This window comes from Cyanistes caeruleus, chromosome 9 (genome assembly GCF_971803275.1).
Source record: "Cyanistes caeruleus chromosome 9, bCyaCae1.hap1.1, whole genome shotgun sequence".
Classification (NCBI taxonomy): Eukaryota; Metazoa; Chordata; class Aves; order Passeriformes; family Paridae; genus Cyanistes; species Cyanistes caeruleus.
Genome location: NC_141709.1, coordinates 18,365,758 through 18,390,008, shown reverse-complemented (window position 1 = coordinate 18,390,008; position 24,251 = coordinate 18,365,758). Strand labels below are relative to the sequence as shown.

The 24,251-nt window shown below is 40.1% G+C and overlaps 1 protein-coding gene across 2 annotated transcripts in view; it reads right to left on the bottom strand.

The window, feature by feature from the left end:
- The window catches only part of TGFBR3 (transforming growth factor beta receptor 3), a 114,909-nt gene that overhangs the window by 45,844 nt on the left and 44,814 nt on the right, over positions 1-24,251 (bottom strand). For both annotated transcript variants that reach the window (XM_086901975.1, XM_086901976.1), the window contains exons 3-4: positions 23,530-23,714; positions 4,606-4,743 (exon numbers count right to left, since the gene is read on the bottom strand). In XM_086901975.1, the coding sequence (XP_086758101.1) occupies positions 4,606-4,743; positions 23,530-23,714 (323 nt within the window). The remainder of the gene's footprint in view (positions 1-4,605; positions 4,744-23,529; positions 23,715-24,251) is intronic.

Genomic DNA, 24,251 nt, shown 5'->3' with positions numbered 1-24,251 from the left:
AACACACACCAGGCAGACACCATATATTCCTTTCTTGTGCACACAGAGAAAATTTTTTGGTTTATATCAATATGCCCAAATTTTCTCTTAAGACTACTCACTAGTGTTCTTTCTGATTTATAGATGGAGAAAGCACCCCAAGAAGCAAAATGACAATACAAGCAACAGAACAGTGAAGCACAACTCCCCGTAGCAGCCTTGCCCTGTCATGATGGCTTCCTCCAAAGTACTGTCACTGTGAGAATCACTGTGCTTCCAGTCAGTGCCACTTCGGAAAAGAATCTTCAAAACGTGACTAAAAAAATCCTGATGCTAACTCAAGCTTTTATTTGTGTGGGGCATGCTACTTAATGTTAATGATAATTTATTCCACTGCGAGGTTTAGCCACCAGTAGACATTTTGTGAAAATGAAACTGTGAGTTGTTTCCATGAAGATAAAGGATGTGACAAGTCACTGAGCGAAACTACGTGCATTACATGATAAAAATAAGTGCAAACCCCCATGTATACACCAAATCTACATGTCTATACTGAAAAAATGTTTACAAAGAAGGTCATCTGTGCTTCCCCCTATATTATAGCCATGTACCCAAAGCCTGGATTTTCTCCTACATTCATTTTAAGCTTCTTAACTGAGGGGAGGACCAGGCCAAAGGCAAAATGCATGCTTGAACTATGTGATAAGAAGCTAAACTCCAGCCCAACTCAGTAGTATTGTATTTTCCCAGTCTTTTGGATATGTGCTGATACAAGCTTTAAATCTTTTCATCCTTCCCAGCTGAGCTTTAATGGAAACTCAAACAATAAATTCACAGAATAAAAGAAACAGACCATTTTGCTAATGAGGACACTGAGAACTGTAGCCCTAACTCTACCCTTTTCTCCAGTACAATCACCATTCACATCACCAACTTAGTGTGCCTTGGTTTCTCCACTTGTATAATGCTACTAACAGCACTTGTGCTCCAGTTCATCATCTCCTCATATCCTGGAGATACCTTTGTTAGAAATAACCTTGAAACCTATAATTGATTTTAAATTTTTGTTTAGTTATTTACTTACTCAAAGCATATGTCCCTGTAACAGTCTGAGAACTTGATTATGATGCTTTACAAGAAAAAAAAAGCTAATATTAAAAAGAAATAAAGAGCTAGGATTTTACTAACGGTTACATGATCCTTTCACTACAAACTTTGACCTGGCTCTAGCAGTGTGGTCTTTATCAGCAGCAAGGAGTTGTTACTTAAACTTCTGTACACTACTTACCGTTCTAACTAGGATTCAGTCAATGAAAGACACTGCAATTCACACTTTACATACAGTATATTAATAAGATTTTGAATTAATGTATTGTTTGGAAAGTCTGAAGGAAAAGCTGGAAAGTCAACAAATATCTTGCCTGAGGCTTCCATAGAGACAGACACAATAGTTATGACACTCCTGTGGTATGCATGCCATGGATTTCTGTTTTGAGCATAGAATTCACGGGCACTAGAAAAATTTTTTCAAATTCTAAATATTTTATGATTCAAAAGACTCAATTTTCTGTTTTGGCTATACATTTAAGGAGACTGAGAAGTCAGAGCCACAGAGCTAAGTATTTTTAAACAAGGACTAAGGAAGCATGCTCTGCACTCTGCAGCCCTTGGAGCTGCTATTTACAGTCCTAAGGTCAGTTGTCTGGAACTCATTGAAGGCTCTGGCACAGAGGCAGGCAACCTCTCAGCAGCTAGGGTAGAAGCAGTATTTCCCTTTGCCCCACAGCTCACTAAAACAAGAACCCTTGATTCTGGAAAGGGAACACCTTTCCTAGAACAGCGACTGTTGCAGGAGGTGCAAACCAGCACAACTCAACACAGGCAAACAGCTCTATGCAAAAGTAGAGCCCCTGGATCTCTGTTTGGCATACTGCACTTGCCCACAGGTGCTACTAAGATTTCCTCCACATTTTTCATGTTTTCTGTGCCACATGATTCTGTGCTGTTTTTTAGAAAGCTTTTGGGAAAACAACGTATTTGTCCTTGTGAGCAGAGTGGAATTATGGAAAACCAACAGATGATGAACACATTTGAAGCTGTTCAGCCCATAACCTCATGGCTTATCATCCCGAGATGCCCCAGCTACTAAGAAACTGGGCCACAAAAAGTAGGAAGGCTGACCTATCCATGGTAAGAGATTGAAGTTAGCTTATGTTTACAGCAAAAGTATCGCCTTAGGGAAAGAACAAAGTGAACTTTAAGAGTGAGAGGGATAACAGAGACTAAACTGAGAGGTAATGGTGGATCAGTACCCTGGCATTCTGCAATCTTGTTCTTTCAGCTCTTTGTGGGAAAGGAAAATAGAAACCTTAACATGGCAGAAGGAAAAATACATATATTCATATGGCACTTAAGGAGATCCAAAATTGCTATGGAGAGCTATTCAGATGGATTAGGGATGGGTTAACATTGAGAGCCAGTTCAGTCCCTTGCAACAAAAAGGCAAGCTTCCATGGGCAGCAGCATTATCCCAGCACCACAGGCTGGCAGGAGGGCACAAAGCACCACAACATTCAGCCCTTACTGTGACCAGCAGAGATTAAGAGACAGAGTTTTGAGAGGAGGTATTTGATTTGAGTATCCCCAACACATAAGCGAATCTGCAATGCCTACCAGGTACTCCTGCCCTATCTGAGAAACAGTTCACTCCTCCCTGCAGCATCTGTGGCCAAGTTTACAGTGGCAGTTTTCGAGGTCAGGCAACATCTTGTTTGGCAAGAACCATGACTACTGCTGCCCACCTCTTCAAGCCTGAGTTATAACCTGAAGCACCTGAAGCAGTTTTCTGCAGCAAATACTTATCTAATGATACGGTTTTGGCAGTCAGAGCTTCAGGCATAATCCTGTTGCTCCTATGCCTCAGTGCAGGCTGCTGAAACCCCACTGAAACAAACTAAGCAAGCTCAGCACGATCACCATCTGAACTCCAGCACAATCAGCTGAGCAGAAATGGATGGGTCTCAGCAGACCATCTCTCTACTCCCAAAGCAAAACAAGGGGAGAGGGAAAATCCTGGGTGCAGAGCAAGAACACAAACTAGCTGAACAAAATCTAGTTGATATGAAATGGGAGTGATGATGCATTGTAGGAGAAGATCAAAACTAAACTGAAAGTAGGTCCAAGGCTTTATTATCTGAAGGAAGTTCCTGCTTCTTTTGTCCATGAGAGGAATGAGGACTTGTCACACTGTTGTTTCACATGTTCCTCAGCCATTTTCTGAGCAGACCAGAACTGTACTGGTTGCATTCAGGACACATGACAGCAATGGTCAACAAGAAGATAACAGTCAAGAGTCTCCAAAACACCAATGAAAATCCGAAGATTGTGAATACTTTAGAATAAAACCAAGCCCACAGTCTTTGCACCAGTCAGTAATACACTGTACTGGAAACGGGACCAAGTCCTCCAAAGTTCAAAATATCAAGGCTACTTCTGCTTTTATACCTTGATGACAGGAAAAAGAGAAACAATTCCAAGAAACACTTGTGGTGTCCAGCAAGTGACAGAACTCTTGGTGCACTTAACCGTGTCACCACCACACCCAGTCAGCTGAGAGAGCAGTGTCCCTCCTTCTAGTCACCCCAGGACATGTTCTAATGCTGCACAGAGTCCATCTTCCTGTCCTGCTGATGCACAGTGACATAACTAAGTTGCCACTGAGTGCTGCAGAAACAATCTTGCCTACCACTGCCAGCTGTGCTGGAGGAGCAAAATTAAGCCCTATAAGGATACCACTAAAAATAATCAAGTTTAGTTCTGCAATTAGACTTGAATATAGTGAAAGCTGCAACTTTTATAAAGACAACTCATGATTAGACATGATGTCATGCATTAAAAATTTAATCCAAACAACTTGTCTGTTTCCCTACAAATAGCAAACTTGAATGTCCTGGCAAACTATAAGGACATGATTTACAAATACTAGGTAATATTTGGATCTTGCATTATAAGCAGTGCTCCAGCCTTTCTGAGAAACAAAAATTACTTCATTCTGGGCTTAGGTTGGTCATTTCAATAGACCACAGCTTCATCAGAGGCATAAACCATAACTGGACATACTGAGCTCAATACATACAAATTTTTGTTTTGGTCACAGACAACACAATTAGCATCCACTTCTAATATTTCCAATTGCTCTGAGGCCTTTTGCTTTATGGTACTATTAGACTTATTGGACTTATTACTTATTATTATTAGACTAATTACTTATTATTATTAGACTATTGGACTATTAGTCCAATCAGGACTGGCAATCTGGTATAACCTCACCTCACAGCTTTTTGAACTCAAATGGCTGTTAGTTTTAAGAATTATATGATGTGCAGATTCTGAAAAGCAGTTTTGCTTTCCTTTCCTTAAATTCATGTAACTGGCTACTTTTTCCAAACTGCTTTGCTCTACCACCTAACTGGTCCCCAGAGCTCTACAATGAAACTTGACCCCCTTTTAACTTTTTTTTTTTTTAATCTTAAGTTTGAAAAACTTCCAAATGAATGCCATTAACTCCATGTCCTATGCAACAAGCAGCTATGACAGAGAGCAGGCCAGAGGACTGTGTACACTTACAAAGAAAACTCTTCGGATTCCAGGTGCCAGTCTTTCTGTTTTTAGCTTCCAGACCAAAGGCAGAGGAGAGTTGAGGAGAAACACCAGAGGCTTCTGGTGAATATGCACTGATGAAATTGGATTCAAATGTAATGTGACCTACAGAAAAACACAAAAAGATGTGAATACTTCCTGGAATTTGAAACAATGAATCAAAGGTAATTTTAATATATATTATGACTTGTAGCATTCAGACCTCTTGACTAAAGATTATAGACTAATCTATTTCCACAAAAGTCAGTCAACAGAGCACAGAGAAAATAAAAAAGTGGCTTTGTGGCATCTAATAAGCTGTTTAAGCAGTCAGGATTTAGCTTGATACTTTATCCCACCTTATAGGAAGAAACTTTTAGTGCGCAATGGAGAGTTGATCTACCACAGACTGAGCAGGGAAGCTGATGTCCCACGATACTGGTGACAGGCAGGTTCCCTGACAATCACAGCTCTTTCTCAAAAAAGGTACAGAGGAAGCAAACATGAACACAAACACCAGTCTGAGTGGTGGCAAACAGAAATGAGCACAGAGATAATTCAGAATTAATTCTGTATCCTGCTAATATCCTAATTAACATCCTAAAGAGATTTTTTAAGGATATTTGAGATAGAGAGGAGCCACTATATATATAGTGGCAAACAACCATTAGTTTACCAGTAAAGTAAATGGAGATTCATCCAGTAAACTAACTAGATGAAAGCTAGAGAACAAATTGAAAACTAAGTACCTATTACTGTTGAAAATATTTTCCAAAATAGAAAGTAGGGTGGTTTTTTGGTTGGTTGGTTTTCATTTGTACTTTGTTTGGGGTTTTTTTGTTTGGTTGGTTAGTGGGGGTTTTTTTGAAATTTTTTTCTTTTTTCTTTTATTTACTTCACCTTGAAAAGTTCACTGTCACTATAGAGTTAAAGCCAGGCTCTGGTCTCAGGTCCAAGATACCCAGAGTACAGCAGAAAGACCTTTTTTCACTACTTAAGAACTTGCAAAAAAGCTAGCAAACAGTTGTCTGTGTTCTCACACTAACTGGTAGCAGTTGTTTACAGAGTGCACCAGATTCTGAAATGCCACTGACCAACCATGTCTCCAGTCCCCACAGTGACAGACATCAAACCCCCATGCACGCACCTCTGGGAGCACTGAGGACATCCTTGTCCTCCTCTTTGTTAAGCTTCATTAACACCTGCTGGAAAACGGAGTAAATCCGTATTTGTACTAAACCCAAGCTGCTTTAAAGAATGAGCTCCCATCCTGGCCAGCAGCTGGGCAGTGACCACCTCTGGCACCACCTGGCCTCTCCAGCAGAAGGCACAATGGTATTTACACGTTTCATAAAGAAAATGCTAAGTACCACAGACTACCAAGAACCACATTTCTCTCCATTTTCTACCTCTAGAGAATAAAACACCTCATTTTAGCAAACTGCAGGTGGTAGTGCTCTCAATTCCAATGGGTGGATGAAGACCTGAAGTGCCAAACTGCCACATTCTAGCTACAGAAACTGCTTTGTTCTGTCAGCTATAGAGCCAAAGTAGTTCTGTTACCTGAAAATAAGAGAGAAATTGTTCATTTTACAAGACTCCTGCTTTGTTGTTCTGTCTAGAAATGGAGAGGTGAAAGTAAAAAGGAAAAGGTGTTTAGAACCCCTATTAAATTCACAACCATTAAAAAGCTTTCATTAATTCTTGCGGCTTTTCAGTAATCATCACTAATTAACAATAAGCTGTTTAAACTATTAAATGTAATTACCTTGTTCTGGGCTTATGTTTTCTTACAAAACAATAAAAATACTGTAATCTCAGTTTAGTGAAGTAGTTCAGTTATATCTTTTGAAGTTCTGATCTCACAAATATGAGTTCAAATTTTATTATGATTTTTTTTCAGCTTCAAATGGCATAAAGTACATCCAACATATTTCCATGTCAAATAACTGATTTTCTTTGATCCTAGATATTGATGAAATTACTTATAATATAGTTTGTGTGCTAAAAAAAACAGTAACAATTCTCTTGCACTGGTCAACAGGAGCACTCAGCTTAGGCTTGCACCCTGGCTGTGTTTTTGTCAGAATGTCAAGCCAATGTAACATATATGGCTCTTATTAGAAACTTAAAAAAAATTTTACTATTTAAAACCTCTGCTATTTATTAAAAGCAGGAATGATACAATACATATCACACACTCTGAAAACTTCATCTCAGAAACAGCTAGGCTAAGTCCCTTGGGTAATAAGGAAATGGAGAAGTACCTCTGTTTCAACTGATCTCAGACAAATTTGTTCAAAGCCAACATCTATCAGACAAGACAGATGTTTTAGACTTCATGAAGATTTCTTCCTGTTGTTTTAGTCACATGAGAGCACATAGAGAAATCATACTACCTTAGTGAGAAAATCAGAGACTCTTTGCAACTGGATCTACTATTAGACTTTGTAGTTGCTATTCCCTCGGCTTTGACAATTAAAGATGTATCTAATACACACGTACATTATTATTTCTATACATGCATGGAAATAATCAACAAAGTTTGAGCTGTATGCAGAAGTGGTTATGTATCTATCCATGCCTTTGGCCAAAATGACAGGGTAAGTTATACCATATAATGGAATTTGCCTACATTTTGCCTGAAAAGTGTAGATTCTTGGGAAAAGCTACAGGACTTCAACACCAAATCAACTTTTTTCATAATTAAATGAAATGCTTCTATGAAAATTTTCCAAATAAAGGTAATTTTGCATTACTGCACTCCTCAGTGATGCTTATGACTAAGCAACAAAACACATAATGCAAAACTCACGTGCCTAGTCCTAAACGTGAGAAAGAATATAATTAATGGGACTGTGCTTCTTCAGCAGCCTCCATCGCTGTATTCCTTAGCATACATATTCCCTGTCACTACACTCGTTTGCATAACAGAGTACTCAGGAAAAAACTGAGTCTTGAGCAAAGAACCAACTTGGTTTTACAGACTGGAAAAAAACCAACCCAGAGCTCCACAAAAAACTGCTCAGGACCATCTTGGTCATCATCTTTTTCATAACCAGTCTCTGCTTCAGAGCTAGCACTTCTGAGGAACCTACCTGCTGGGCAGCCAAGTCTGAATGTGACTGTTCCCACTGAGAAGTTGTACAAAATTTACACTCCTCAGAAAATAACTGTTTCTCCCCCTATATTTACAGTTGTTCCAACATCACTGTCAGTACTTGATACACAACAGTGGTATCTATTATGAGAGACTTTCTTCTGGTTCTTGGAATATTTTTCAAGCAAGCTGCTGGAGAGTTACCAGCACTCAAGGTCTTTACGCCAAAACCCTGCTGCCAAGCATTTGGGTTTTTTACGTTGCATAACTACAATGAGCGGGTATCACATGGAAATTTCAGCCCAGGTACGCTAGGCATGGTCAGAACAGCTCACCAGAGAGATGTTTATGTGAGGGAGGCTGGTTTTAACTGCAGAGTCCAAGTGAAAGCCTGGACTTTGACTATGCATCAGAGGCACTCAAATGTCTCTTCCCACTCCTGCTTCAGAGATTCAAAGTCTTAACAGGACTTGAAGGTGCTAAAAGTTATGACACTGACACAAACACAAGTTCACACTTCAGCTGCACCAGCACCTCCAGCATGACACCAGTGCTCTCTTTAGCTCTCCCTTGCTAAGCTTTCTGCTGCCACAGCTGTGCTCCCACTGACTTGTCCCTTTGATAATTTCTGGCATGGCTCTCTCCGTCAACAGCACCACAGAGGGAGATCTTCATCCCCACTCTCTCTACAGCAATCTCAACAAAATGTCATTTCTGCACCCACTGTGGCTCTAGTTATACCATACATACCATAGCTGAGTCCCAAGTGATCCCCCTGCCCTGGACACCTTTCTGTCTCATCTTAGCTCAAGAGCTATTCAAGGCACATCCTTTCTCATATGTCTAGAGTTCATAGTGCCTTCAAAACACAACACAAATTGACAGAAAGATACTGGATTGCTTTAAACCACCAAAAAATAAAATGTTTCTAATTAATAGAACAAGAGATAACTATAAATTTTCCCTTTCTTTTTGTATTTTCACTGACAAAATCCATATTACTAAATATTTATGTAAAGCCTTGTCCAGAAACTCCACCAGAAAAGAATCCTGTGTGTTCAGTACTCTAAAGTGTTTCAAAGACACAGTATGAAACTCTGAACTCACTGAACTCTGTGGTAAAATTCCTACCTTTTTTTCTGAAACTCCCATCAGAGCTTTATTTAAAAAAAAAAAAAATCTGTGATCCAAAAAGGGACATTCTCCATCCACTCCTAGATTTTCAAAGAAGCTTATAAAAAACACACATTTTGTACTTCTCAACAACAATTACTTCAGTCAAAGTCTTCTGCATCTCAAGCAGCTCTGTGATTACTTTGGTCAAACAATACCAAAAGAAAATTAAACCAGAGTAATTAAACTGACTTGGGCATTTTTAGGTCACCTAGTCCATTTAAAAAGCAGCTGCTATTGCTTTACACATATTATTTTAAAAACATATTAAGAGACAGCATATTATCCAAGCAGACAGCAGCACAACAGTACAGGAAAATAAGTCAATGTGGTCCAACACATTCCTCACTCCCAGTGAAGAGCTCATTTGATCACAAAGCTGTTGCACAGCCAGCCTTTTCATTGTGTAATCAATAGCTAGGCCAGACCTTCTGGGCATGTGTGTCAGCAATGGTCCTCTCAGCAAGGCTCAACTTCGGCAGCTGTTTGTCAGAGGAAGCTCCTCTTCAGACTCGTGTCTGGCCCCCTTTGGCACACACTCCTCCAAATAATACGTGACTAACTTGTGAGGAATACAAAAATTTGGTCATAGCTGAAAATTACAGACTAAAGCTACTCTGAAAACCTTAGAACAAAACCTACACATTCCTCTTTAAAAAGCATCGAAGTACAGCTGGGATGTGAAGCCCAGTGGTCCTGTCCTATTTGCTAGAATGCCTTTTTCCATTCACAGGTGCAATGCCCATCCCAGCTCCGCTGGCACTGCAGGGCCAGCTGCCTCTGCACAGACCTGCTGGTCACTGCTGTCTGCACATTCTGCACACAGTTCCTTTAAGGCCTCCAGCAGCAGCGAGGTTCTTCTGTCCCCAGAGATCAGTTTCATGGAAGGCTGAGTATCACCACAGAAACCAACTACAAAAACAGTCTACGGGCTCCTGCCCCACTACTCTGGTAAAGCAATTTGTACTATGTGAAAGGCAAGGACACAAATGCTGAAAACTGATCAAAGTAAATGTTGCTGTTAAAGTACCATTTTGTTTTGCTGACTTCAAGGCATCAAATCACAGGCTCTGTGTTTTGTTCTAAAAAGATGAAAGTTAAGTGCCAAGGATTTGTAAGGTTGAATTAACTATTCCGGCATGAAGACCTTTAGATAAATTCATAGCACATTTTCCAAAACAGCCAGTACAAATCTGTGCTAATAAGCCAGGACAAAATACGCGGTGTTGTATTAAATTACACTGCCTAGGCTTGGACAGCTGGTCTCCAAAAAGAAGAAAAAAAGAATTTTAACTCTCAGACCACGTAAGTACATTTTCTGACTTACAAGTGATGCATTAAAGACAGTTTTATGACATCTTAACTCATTACTCTGTTGCAAAGATTGAATTAACTAATCCAAAGCAGGCAAAATTTAGAGCTGAAATCTGAAAATTTACACCTATCTCTGCTCTAAATGTTCTCATTCTTTTTGTTAAGACAATATTTATAGAACACAGTTTATTCTGTTACTGCAAGTCAAAGAAATTAATATGAAGAAACTTATTTTTAAAGTTCACTCGTGTCTGTCAATATAGGAGATTTGGAATTTCTACTGAAATTCACTTGCAAAAATATGATGTTGGTACATTGGCCATAATAAAGTTCAGTCAAGGATTAATCCATTAATCCACCTCAACTGGTGGATCTGGTACAGCACCACTTTTCAGAAGTGTTTAAGTACTTTAGGAAGGATACTTTTCTTTTAAAATAAAAGTCAAGAAAAAGCATACTCTTTAGACAGAGATTGCCATTCAAAATGGAATACTGTTTTTTCCTCCCCCTCATATTTTTGCTATGCTCACTGAATATTGTGTTACAGATTTGATACCAAGCCAGCTATAGTAGATTACAATACCCAGCCTTCCAGAGCCAACAGTTTCTGAGAGAGAGAGTTTGCTGATTTTTCCAAGAAATTGAAAATATGTTCACGTGGTGTTACTGCTTGAATGTAACTTTGCTCTCAGGGTTACATATTTGCACTCTTAAATCTAACTGTTGTATAAGCTTGTTCATAAAAGCATAAACGCACCTACTGAATATCTTCTGGGAAGGTTCTCCAATGCAGACTCTATTCAGACAGAGCAAGCATCGATTTCTGGAAACTCACCCCAGCAATCAGACAGAAGATCTTCAAAACAGTATCAAAAAGAACACTAACTCCAGGGAAACTGCAACAGTACTAACTCATACCCACAAACAGTTCTTTTTCTCCCACAGAACCCAACACTGTGACACCTTTGCAACCCTTGCCAGGGACACACCATGCCACCTTCTCTCTGCCAGATCAACACTCATGGATGCTGCTGAGGCAGGGACCTTGGGGGAGAGCAGGGAGGGAGCTGCGATGGATGAGGCACAAGGGAGGGAAAGACCTTTTGTTACTTCCAGGAAAAAGGACAACTCAATCCTTAGGGAATGGATCTGAGTCCCAGGTAGCATCTACCGAGGTGCATGGGGGACTGAAGTTTATTCCCAAGGGTCACGTAACACTCCAATTTTAAAATCAACCCTTTGCTTATTTTACCCTAAATACATGATTGCAAATAGATTGGCATTGCCTGGACCTTCTCGCCCACACAGTACTAGAGAATCAGATTGACTAAACAGCAGTTATAGCTCAGTTTTAAAAATCATGGGAAAGATTCACCCCTGGCATAATTCCACTGAAGCTGCTGGCATTAAACCAGAGACTGATGTGGCCCCTTACGTTACTTCATCAAAGAGAGAATACTATTGCACAATCTCTTGACCGTTACAGTCTACCACCCAGACTGGAAAACTAGGCTCCATAAAAAAGAAGACAAGAAAACAGGAAAGTTGATAAGGACTGCCAAACTACGACCTGTGGCCCACTGCACTCTCTTCATTAAGAAGTACTCTCAAAAACCTTTGACCAAAAGGTGTTTGAAAACTCCTTTTCCCTACACCCCTGCTTGTCCTGCAACAGGGGCTAAAGGTCAGGGTGTGCTATGTTAGACAAAAAGAGCTTAAAAATCAAGTCCTACAGCACATGAATATGCCAACATCCACTAACAAACGATTTTAAATTATGCGTGATGTTCCCATTATTAACAATTCAGAGGAAAAATCAGAGAATCACAAAAGAAGCTGAGTTGGAAGGGACCCTCAATGATTATCAAGTCCAACTCCTGGCCCAGCACAGCACCATCCCAGGGAGTCACACCCTGTGCTTGACAGCATTGTCCAAATGCTTCTTGACCTGTCACACTTAGGGCTGTGACCACTTCCCTGGGGAGCTGTTCCAGTGCCCAGCCACTCTCTGGGTGAAGAACCTTTTCCTAATATCCAACCTAAGTCTCCCCTGACACAATTTCAGGCCATTCTGTTGACTCCTGTCACTGGACATCACAGAGAAGAGGTCAGTGCCTGCCCCTCCTCTTCCCCTCATGAGGAAGTTGTAGAATGTGGTGAGGTCTCCCCTGAGTCTCCTCCTCCCTAGGCTGAACAGACCAACTGACCCCAGCCACTAAATGACAGCCCCAAAACATATGTTCAAGACAAGAACTAAACAAAGTTTCTGTCACCTTTGCAGGGATGAAGCATCACCCTTGAGTTTGGCACCTGCTCCAGGCAGAGCGACACATTGTCTTTAATGAAGATCTCAGGTGTCAGAACCAGCTACAGAAAATGGACCTGCCCATACACTGACTTTGTTGTTGTATCCAACAGGCAGATGAGAGAGAGCCCTTTAGAATAAAAGCCTAAGGGCTTGCAGCATACTCAAAAATTACCTGTAGCTCTCCTTGCAGTGTAAGCTCCGGTACATTTCTTGTCCCAGTATTAAATGACCAAACTGAAGCTCTGTGTAATAGGATGGAACTGCAGCACATTTAGATCTCATGTGGATTTGTAATTCAGCTGCTCCACACATCAGACTTTAAAAAAACAAATTACAAGTAAAATTCAGTACTTTAACATTATCAAGGACATCATGTGCCAGATGAGTACAATGGTATGCTGTATGACATTAAACATACTGCTCTGTTCTTGACAGCAGAGTTGCCAGTGTCCAATTCATAACTGGTGGGTTCCTGCACCAGTGATACTTTCTCTTTAAAAGTGTAAGAGTAGGTAACCATGCTGGTAAGGTTTTACTGGAAATGCAATGCCTGTTCAGAAAGCACCACAGCTCACATGGCGTCAGAAAATTCTGACACAAGGAGACATTACAAAAGAGAGCTTCTAAGTTCATGAAAATGTTGGACTATTTCTACCCACAGCTTAGTTACATAATTTATTTTCAGACAAAAACATAGCAAATTAATTTCTGGTGTTCCTAAATTGTTATTCTAAGCTGAAGCAGTCAAATGCTAATAATTTATGCAAATACCTAGGTAATAAAAGCTATTCCTGATACAATTACTTGGCAAATATGCAGGACAGTTACTTAAGTCCTATTTGCAATAGAAACGGGTATTACTTTCACAGTGCAAGAATAATAAGAGTAAGAAAACTTGAGGGTTTGTATAAGGACAGAACACAAAGGGCAATAACTGTATTACCATAAGTCATACTGAGGCAGTTCTGTGAAATCATCTTGAAACTATAACCCAAACAGTTTACTGATAAATTTCATGTAGATATCATACACACACTGCCTATGTCAGCTTCATTTACCTGAACTATACAAAATCCAGCTTGCCCTGTGCATATATATTTCAATTCTGTTTTCACTGAATGTGCTGTGCATTACATAGCTTTGAGAACCAGAATTCTCCTGAAAAAGAAGGAGATTTTTCAAAAACTTCTGTCTGCAGCAAAGAAAGCAGTCTCAGCACAAGCTGAGCTTTGCGCATAACTTTCACACAATAATCCCCACTTTGGTCACCTGCAGAGCAAAGGCTGCCCACAGTGTCCAGCCCCACGGTTCAGCCAATGGAAAACTGATGCCCATCACTACAAAGCTGGGACCCCTTTGCCCATTCTATCTGTGATCTGAACTAGCTGCTCAGGCTCCCAAAGAATAAGTGAAAACATTGGTGCCATCTGGCCTTCTGCAGATCAGCCAGGCTTCCCAGCACTCGAGTCCTAAAAACACAATTCTCCACCCAGCTTTGCATAAATCAGTAGATGTCAATACCATTCACATGGCATATAATGAAACCTGAGGGGATAGTCTTCCTTTTATACTCTTTGTAAAAAAATTTCTTGTTGGCTTTAGATCTGTTTAAAGGCAGAGGATCTGTCCCTGTACACCACAAGTACAGCATCTCCTCTGCTGCTAGCAGCCTATTCAAAAAATGGTATCATCATACTAAGTTTTACTTTAATGATTTAGAAAGAAGCCTCATACAGAAATGAAACAAACTTCCAGATAATTTTCCATTCCACACTTATGTGTGCATATATTGCAGATCTAGGTTTTTCTTTAGTGCATTGCCTGAGCTGCAAATTTTATTTTGCCTTCCCTTCTCCCACCCCTAAAGTATTACCAGGTAGTTGTGCAACAGGGTACCCAATTCCCTGAAAACAAAAAACGGGTGTGGAGGGGGTTAACTATGTCAGAGGATATATGAGTACATTCTAAAAAGCAGCTCCTGTCCCAGAGGAAAAGCTTCTTAATCTGAGAGATAAAAGACATATGACAAATTTCTCCCAGGACTATTTTTCTTAAATGCATTTGGGGCCTTCTAAACAAATCTACACAGGCTATTTTGAGTAAACACAAGTTTCTACTGCCTGTATTTTCATTAAGTTAGACAGAGAGGTGCTAGCCACCCAGCCAGAAATGACAGAGCTGCACTAATGTATCACTAAAGCATTGATACATCTTGCCTCTCAACAGGCCTTGTTAGTCCAGGTTCAATATGATAATAGTACTGAATGCTGTGTATTCAGAGACAGCATCAGCACTATCTCATCTCCACCAGGTCCAAGGGCAGAGCTGACACAGCAGGTTCATCTCAACTGCAAAACACCGTGCAGATGTAATGCAGCACAGTGTCTAAAGAACATCACAGCAAAACTGGAATCTGAGTACAGAATTTCCAGATCTCAGGGTAAATCCTTAATGATCTTTAACATCATTGTTTCAAAAGCTGCAGGTGTGGAAGGGGAAGAGGATGAGATAACAGGGCTTCAGAAAGAAGTAAATTCTACAAATAAACAATAAAAGATGACAGAAAGACTGCACAGAAAAAGGTTATGCCATTTGAAAGCCTCCACATACAAAAACAAATTTGGTGCTCAGGATTTGCAGCTAGACCACAGACAGATCCAGGTGACTGGATCATTCTACAGGTGTCTTTGGAAGAGGCACTGTCACATATAAAGTGTAAAATGAAGCATTCACATCTTTACTGGACATGCCAAACCAAATTCTTGCTTTCCAAGCCAGGGTAAGGAACAGCGTGTGTGCATGACTCATAAAAAACAGAAAGCTTAGCAGCAGCTCCAGATTTAGGAAACAGTTTTGTTTACTTTACTGTGAGTAACTCACCAGCCCAAGTAAGAGCTGGTGCAAATGCATGTCTGCACTAAATATGCTTACAAACAGTATTAGAAATTAAATACGAAGGAAACGGCTTTCAGAAGATTATAAGCAATTGTTACCAATCTATTGTCTCTCTACTCCCCTGGGGTGGGTCTTCAATCTTCCCAATTTTTTTCTTATTTTCAAACTTAAACATAATCAGAACTTTCAATCTCTGTACAAAAAAAAAGCAGTATTTGAGGAATATTTAAAATAATGATTTATGATACTACACAGGAAAAAAACCCCACCAAAACCCCAAAGGTACCATATTTTGTATTTAATCAGGCCAGTCAACTAAGTAAGGCTTCTCCTATCTCTATATAATTGCAGAATTAATACCATAAAATCTGACAAAAACCTCCATGAGAAATTTATCTAGTATCTTCTTGCACAATGATGCCATTTTATACACATCATATCTGCACTGTCTCACTGATTCTTGCTTGAAAGGAGATTTACTGAGGAAAATACTGGCTTGCTTTCCAGGTAGGTAAGTAAGAACTAACTGCTGCTCCCTGCATGCAGTATTTTTCCGTGCAGCTTCCAGGTACATTTTCACTGTTCAGTTTACTTCACTACAGGTATCACCAGAAACCCAATAAGTGAAGGAAAGATGGGATGTTCCAGTGGCCTGCATTGAGGACACACCTACAAGCAAGGGCCTGCATTTCTCTGCAAAACCATTCAGAGTCACCTTTCCCAAGAGGCCTCAGAACCCCACGTACACATTCATACACACTAGCACACCGTGTCCATGCAGAAGACATGAACACTGCACTTCCTTGAGAGATGATGGAAGACTGAGCCAGACCTCAGTCTTCAGTGTAAGAAAATGTTGGCTGTCTCCAGAATGGTGACTGTTCCTAATACTCTTCCCTCATTGAAAGCATTTGAATCGTGACCAAATACTGACTTTCATCTAGACACACTAACTACTGCCACCACCATGTTTATTACATTTGACATGATGTCCAATCATAATAAAAACATTTCTTTACTATAAATTGCCACAGCAATTGTTAAAGAGATACTATCAGCTACGAATTACCTATATTTCCTTCAAACTTTTTCAAGCAATTTAAGTTTCAGATAGTTGTACCTCATGGTGGTGCTATTTTTGCATCTTCTCCTTTAAATAACAAGTTTTCCTACTGTGTAAGTACTCTGCTTATGTTCCAGAAGGAAAATAAGAGACTTTTCTAGAGAAATGCAAACTTGAGTGTTATCAAAGTGTTATTAAAAGCAAGATTGACATAAAAACACCCAACCAATTAAAACATTTGTTGTTCCTCTGTCTTCCACAGCATGGTTTTACTTTTTCAGCTGATACAGGAGCATGGCTGTCAGGCATGGCAAACTCCACGCAATTTATTTTGGAAACTTTCCCCCGCACTGGGAGGCTGAAGAAGAACTGCTTGATTAATTCCAGCTTTTGGTTCAGACACTCTAGTGAACAACATAAATATGACCACTTGTGACAAATGTTGTTCGAACATCTCTCACACAAATGCATGAGCTCAAAACTAGACTGGAACCTGACCATGGGGTTTGTGATATAAATGGACTCCTGGAAATGTCATCACTTCCTTAATTATCTTTTCTTAGAGAAAGTAATTGCAGACAAAGCAGTAAGTTATAAAGAAGACATGTCAGAAGCTTTGAGGAAACTGGAGACCATGAATACAAATCACAAGTCTATGACCAAAAATCAAGACACATCTGCCTGAAAGAAACACGTGAAACAATGTGAGCCCACATGCACAGTGAGCTTACACACACAAGCCATAGAGAGACAGGAAGAGTCCATCCAGCAAACAGCAGCAGCACCACTCTTGCTCTCTACAGCCCTGCAAGAGCACATCAGTACCTGCAGCATCTTGTATCAGAGGAAAACAAGAGTCCAGTTTACAGCTTCCAACACGACACTTTAAGGAGCAGTCAGCAAAACCAAAAACTGTATGGAGTCATAAAACTCATACTGACATTTTTCCTTCTGAACCCGTAAGCGTTCTGTGGTAGGCCTTGGCATGGCTTCAGACACCGCTCCACACAGCTCTCTCAGCTGAGAACAGGGCTCACTTTCTGCACACAGCAAACAGTCCCATTTCTAAAAACGGAAAATACCGAGGGTTTGCACAGCACTTTCCAAGTCATGAGATGTCACTGCTGCCTCTTTAAGGGCAGACACGCGTCAAGCCACGCTCCTGCAGGACACAGAGCTCTGTACAAACAGGCTCCTCTGGCCAACACAGGACTTCCTCTGGCAGCTCTGGTGGGCAGAACTTGAAAGGACTGCCAAATCCAATGACCAGCAAATCCTGAACTGGCTAAAAACAACGTGCAAAGACTGCAGTGCAGACAAACAAGATAAAAAAACACATTTTAAAAAGTGGGATTCTATGTGAGCACAAATGCCTCAAAGAGCTAACCAAGAGAAGAGGGAAAAGCATTTTCAGACAACAAGCAAACTCTGCTTCTTAAAGATATGGCAGTGCCATGTTCATCATGAAGGTAATTAAGACATCAGCGTAATTTTAATGTATCAGCTGCGCAGGAGTTGCAGTTTTCAGCAGATACAGAGTTATCTGAGACAGGCACTGAATGACTACAATTTCTATGGCGCATGCTGCTGCTATTCTTAAGGCTTTATAAGGTCTATCATGTACTTTTTTACTGATTCAGTCCAGTACTCCAGCTGGGCTCTTGGGCATGGCTGTACATAAAGGGGGCAGCCTGCGAAACCACCCTGGTGAGCTCATGTGGAGCTACCACAAGCTGTGGGCAAGCTTTGGAAATTACCCAGGAGCAAAGATGCATGTGATGAGGAACTCCTGCTTTCCAAGCAACAAATATAGGGTGTTCCTGGAGTACATTTACCATGGCATCACTCACAGCTTGACTCTGAGACCTCACTGGCACAGAGCACTGGTGGAAGCAGTAATTCATCTGGACTTCCCAATCTCAATCTTTCTAGGTGGCACCCTTCTCTCACAAAACACCATGCAAAATGATTACAATAAAAAGCAGTAGTCAACCTCAAATTTGACAAAGAGGCTTGCAGGTGGCCAAACTAATTTTCCATTGTTATTCTGTACACCCAGTGTGACTGATTATATTGTCTCTGCACAACTTCATGAACCACACATCATCAAGGAACAAGAAGTTATGATTGAGTTGACCTTGATGGGCTTAGCACAACAGGAGAGCTGGCAAGCTGAAGAGGCTGAAGGTTCAAAATGCCTGAACATACTTGCATTGAAACATGCAAGTCTGCTGCTCTAGCTAGAGATCCACTACTGCTGCTAAGCTAAGGTGGTCAGAAAGTAAAGGCAAGAAAAGGAAAATACCCTTGCAAAGTTCAGATTTGGCCTGAACCTTGGCAGAGGCACAGTTCTTTGTTTTATCTCTCAAAGCTTCTTCTTCTAAAGAAGCAACTATTTTTCTTCAAAGTAAAGGCCTTTGACCTACCAGAAGTACAAAATATACCCATATGCAGCATTGTATACCTATTCAAGCAAATGAATAGGTAACAAAATCCTCACAAACTCCAGCTGTCAAGTAACAAATCTTGAATTCCCTTCCTGCCTGCTGTCAGCACATGACCTCCAGGCCCCCTCTGACCATGGCTCTGGTGCTGCAGGTCAGCATGTTTTAAATACGCCCAGAAAGTGGCCCCTTTATCTGAGCTGAATCTCAAGGCTGTTCCTGGATCTCTGGATGGCTGAGCATTAAACAAAACATTTTTCCCTGACATAGCCTTGGGTAAGGCTGTTGTAGTATTAAACTTCTGAAAAAATTAAAACAAACACACTGGGAAATACAGTAAATATGTAGCATAATAGGCAAAATGAACTAGGTTTTCAACACCTTTATCACCCAGATCTTCAAAGTTCAAAAAAAATCAAAAACACTGTGGCACAGAAAAATTATCCTGAATTCAGCCTATTATAATTAGCCCATTCCAGGAGCTAACAGTCATTTTAATATCATGTTTACTCTCAAAGGGAATTTTTAAAGTTATTATTATTAACTTTTTACCAAGTAGCACTGATTCAACAGTGGGGAAAAAGGTATGTCAAATTATTACAGCCTCAGTGGTGTTACTCAAAATTATAAAAATAAAGACAAGTCCTTAGTTTTCCTGCCTTCATTTCATCTAACACATGTTAAACATCTGTATCAGGCCTAATATCTTAAAGTCTTTGAGGATGAGGATGTCAATGAAAACAATAGTGAATCCATTGCCAGGAACTCTGATTCCATGTATTCATATGTATTCAATCCTAAGTATTCACATGAGATTAATTTTATATGCCCCTCCTCTCTCCCTTTAACTATTCCAATTGTGACTGTGTGCTTGAAGCAGCACAGGAAAATCCAACCAACAGGCATAAGAAAAGATCCTCCATTAATTTAGGACTTGATAATATACCTAGAGCAACTTCTATCTTAAAATAATTTTTATGATCTTCTATACACATTTTTCTGGTGCAAATTTCTAGAGTTTCCAAGTGACTCTGCAAACAATAACTCTTCCCCAGAGCAAACAGTTCCATGAGGAAGCAACTATCTCCTTTCTAAAAACTGAGAAACTGAAGCAGTGAAGATACCCAAAGCCAAAGAGAAAGTTATTGTAAGAGTTCAGTAGTTCCTGGCATTCAGCTGAGACCCAGATCAGTACAGAAATGCACACACGCACTCACTTCCCCAGGAATATTTGATCAAATAAAACAAACAAAAAAGGCTTGCATTTTTCTTGCCAAGTTCAATATAAACACTTGAGGCTATTACATGCACCCGTATTCTATTTCCTATGATAAAGCATGGCCAAATATGAATTGTGATAAAAGACATTTCTAAGAAATACTTGAAAAAGATTGGAACTTCGGGAGTTCTTACTTGAAGAAAGAAGATATTTCTAGTCTCAACATACAAGATTTCGCCCCAGTGGGATTAATGAAGTAAAATACAAACAAATTCCTTGAAGATCATAAATGTGATAACAGCATTTCATGATATGATCTTACATTTACCAGAATTCTGCTTTAACACAGAAGTGGTAAACTACTGATTCAGTTTTGCAAAGACTTCTCAGAATACATAATCCCATACATTTCCAGTCTGTCTGTTGTCTTCTTTTTCCCAGTTTATCAGGAAGGAAAAGCACCCGAATCTTACTAACCCTTACTGAAAAGCCTGCCTGTGTTACAGAAGCCATGCCCTCCCCCTCATCAGCCACCCCTCCTATGTTTAAATTTGAAAATGCTTGTTGTCTCTATATTCTACACGAGTGTCAAAGTGAGTTAAATTAATGCATACACATATGTTGCATATTTATGAGAACCATGATAACTGTACAAGTATGTTTAATGCATGAACTCTCCAAGGAATTTGCTAGGGGAAGTTTACACTCCTCCCAGCGAGTAAGGAATGTGTAATTTAGCAGCATTCTAGCACAGTGCAGGTTAAAAACAAAATAACCCGACCTCCTCCCCCAAAGCAAGCCTTCACTTAAAGATTTTTAGATCTTGCATTCCATATTATCAGAACTTCAGCCAACCTCCGAACAAATACGTGATTTATTTTAAACACGTTGCTAAATCTAAGTAATGTGCTGTCAAACAAAACTACTAGTTTTATTCTGGAGTCTACTGGAAATACTACATGACAAACAGATCTCTGGCTTTGCTATCAGCATTTGCAGGCAACAGGAAATACCTCAGCTGTAAATCAAGCTCACGCAACTTAAGGTGATGGGTACATTCTACTTTTAGACAAAGGGCCACTTGGAGTTGGTTTCTACAATAGTGGAAAAGATAACATTTGCTCTGCTTTGTTCTCTGAGTCTGATCCTATAAGTAAAATCTGATCTTTCCAAGTTGTTTACGCTCTTTTGCCCAACACTGTTGCCAGCAACCCTTGCTCCAGCTTCCTGTACATTTTTAGAGCAGCCATCTCCAAGGGCTGTGACTGGAAATTGCTCAGGAAACAGGAGAAGGAGGCTCAAGGCTCCAAATGCTGAAATCTATTCCGTGCCCTACACTTCAGTATACCAAGGCACACAGACAAGACAGGGCAAACTGCTTTCTTAACATAAGCACAGTAGATGGTAGACAAGGCACAAGGAGCCTCTTTCTGCTAGCCAGCATGTATTTCTCTCAAAGCCAATTATCTAATTCTGTTGTTGTGTCACGCTGATCAGGCAGTGGGGTCCAGCCTGCATCCCCATGCACGTGTGACTCGCTCACGCCGTGCGCACAGCATTGCGCAAAGCGCTGCGTCGCGCAAGGAGCGCCAGAGGCACTGGCAGAGGCCCAGAAGGAAATTTGGGCTTGTGCAAATGCGCACTCAGTACTTGAGTCATGCTGCTCTCTCGGGACCTACAAGCTCCAGCTGCAGCTTGTTTCATCCCAGCCCTGGGCACCCTTCAGTAACCAAGAAGTTACAAGTTCCCCCAGTACCACGTCCCCATAATGCGGGCACTCTTCTGCCTGCTTTCCATAAAATTTGTGGTTACCTTGTGAGATTTATTCATAACAAATTTGATTATGACTTAGCAATGGATTTAAAGTTTCTTGGGAGGTGAGAGAAGCACTGAAAAATCAGTAGCAGAATCACATACAGCTATTTAATTCTCTTTGGAAACTATGCTCAAAAAAACCAAACCAACAAACCAAACAACCCCACCCCCCCAGCAACAACCACAAAACCCACAGAAAACCAAAAAGCCCTACAATTTGGTCTTCATTCCAGAGAACTGATCGTACCTACACTTTTTTCAGTCATTCAGAGTGCATTTATCAGGTTGATAACCCAGTGCCTGGTATACTGAGAAAGGCTTTAAAAACACCAAAACAAAACAAAATCCCAAAACAACCCCCCGCACCACCACTACCCCCCTCCAAATATAAAAATATCTGTTCCTCATTCATAGTCCCACCAAAAAAGTATAATTTTTCTATTCATCTCATGACAGTAAAAGATCTGACAATTTTGATTTATGAAAGACAATGAGATATCTACTGAAAAAACTGTAACTAATTTTTCTCATCATAAACTAGACATTTAAGACCGTAAATATACTGAAAATTAACACAACAGCTGAAGTCTCATGGATACAATACACCCTGAGCTGAAGTCACCACAAACACAACAAGGCTGATACTGAAGTCAGTGGAAAGACTGGTTCTGGCCAAGAGAATCTACCTTTATTTTAATCACTATAAAAGATGCCACTTGAAAGTTCAGCACTGATTTAGACCCTCTTTTCCTAAGCTTCTCCCTGTTAGCTCATCATCTTTGTTCTCTCATTACAAACTCTCTGTGTACACACACATTACTCTCACAGGACACAGCACTAAGCATTTGTGTGTGTAATATTGTAAGACTATGAACTAAAAGGCTCATCTGTTATGGCATGCAATGATTTCTTCGCACTTTGGCCCTCTGTTTTGATGTGTTTTGAGAGTAAACAACAGTACGGCACAATTTTACATCAAAAATTTTATTCTAAATAAATAGCTAAATTCTAAATAATAGCTGAAGTTTTTGCCAGTCCCTCCAAGTGCAGCACACATAAATAAGCAATAAGATAATATAATAAGATAATAAATAAGACTACCATAGTCAGCAACACTTGCTTTCTATACAGCAGTCCCCCCTCAGTGAAGCATTAAGGCTCTATTAAAGAATCTGAACTTCAGTATTTGTTTATAGGGGTCATGGCAGGGATCCAAAGGTATTCATGTTAATTTACAACACATTTAGGTAAATGATCTGCCTTTGAAGACAGGCAATTCTGCAAAGGTCTGTTTGAGATCCAAATCTGTTTCTTATTTCCTTTGCCCACCCCCTGCCTTTTTTAAGTACAACCTTTGTGGTTGTGAAAGATAATGAAGAGGTTGGCTAGGTATGGAAGCAGTTTATTCATATGACATGCAAAGCATAGGTGGACAGTCTCCGTGCAAATTGTACATCGTCCTTTGTGGTACTTTGGTGGCAATTCAGAAATAACTTTATGCAGCAAAATTAATGTATAATAAACCCATTTGCAGACATACTTCTCACCAGGGATCTGGAGAAAAAGTAATTTCCCCTTTACCTCTCTTTCATGATGGCCAAGACCCTCCTTGGGGTTTCTGAGATTGAGGATGTGCACCTCTTGGGGCAGGCTTGTCGTGCCCCGGCTTGCACAGCCAGATAAGACTGTAAAGCTTTCCAACAAGGCATGGACTGGGTGCGAATTGTTAACAGGCGATAAGACACAATCCCTCTGGGGCACAGGACCTGCAGAGAAAGACAAAGACACACATCATTAGGAGAAAAAAAAGCAATACATCATTTATATTTGTCAAATATAAATTTGTTCTGAAAATACACAGGAACACAAGCAGAAGCTTTGTGTTCACTCTCCACAAAATTAAGACTTTCATTCTCATTGCCCTTCTAAGTTGTCCTGAATATGCCAATTCATTGGTTCATTTCTCTCTGAAAGTCTAAATTTTCAAGTATGAATTCCGAAACTGAAGGTATTATTTTCTTTACCTGGGAGGAAAACAGAGAGAAAAAAAAAAAGTAAAAAAACCCCAAAACATAAAAAAACCCCCCAAAATAAAAACAAAAACCAAACCAAATAAAAAAAAAACCCTTAACCAAAGTCAACCGCCCCAAAAATGCCCCCCGAAAAAACAAACAATAAAAACCACCAGTGATGGCGGTCACGGGAATTGGACTGTCTTAGATGTTTATGTCAAACACTTATCTGCAAACACTCTAAATGCAATCATGTGTATATAGCAATGAAAAGTTAGTATCTACCAGTAA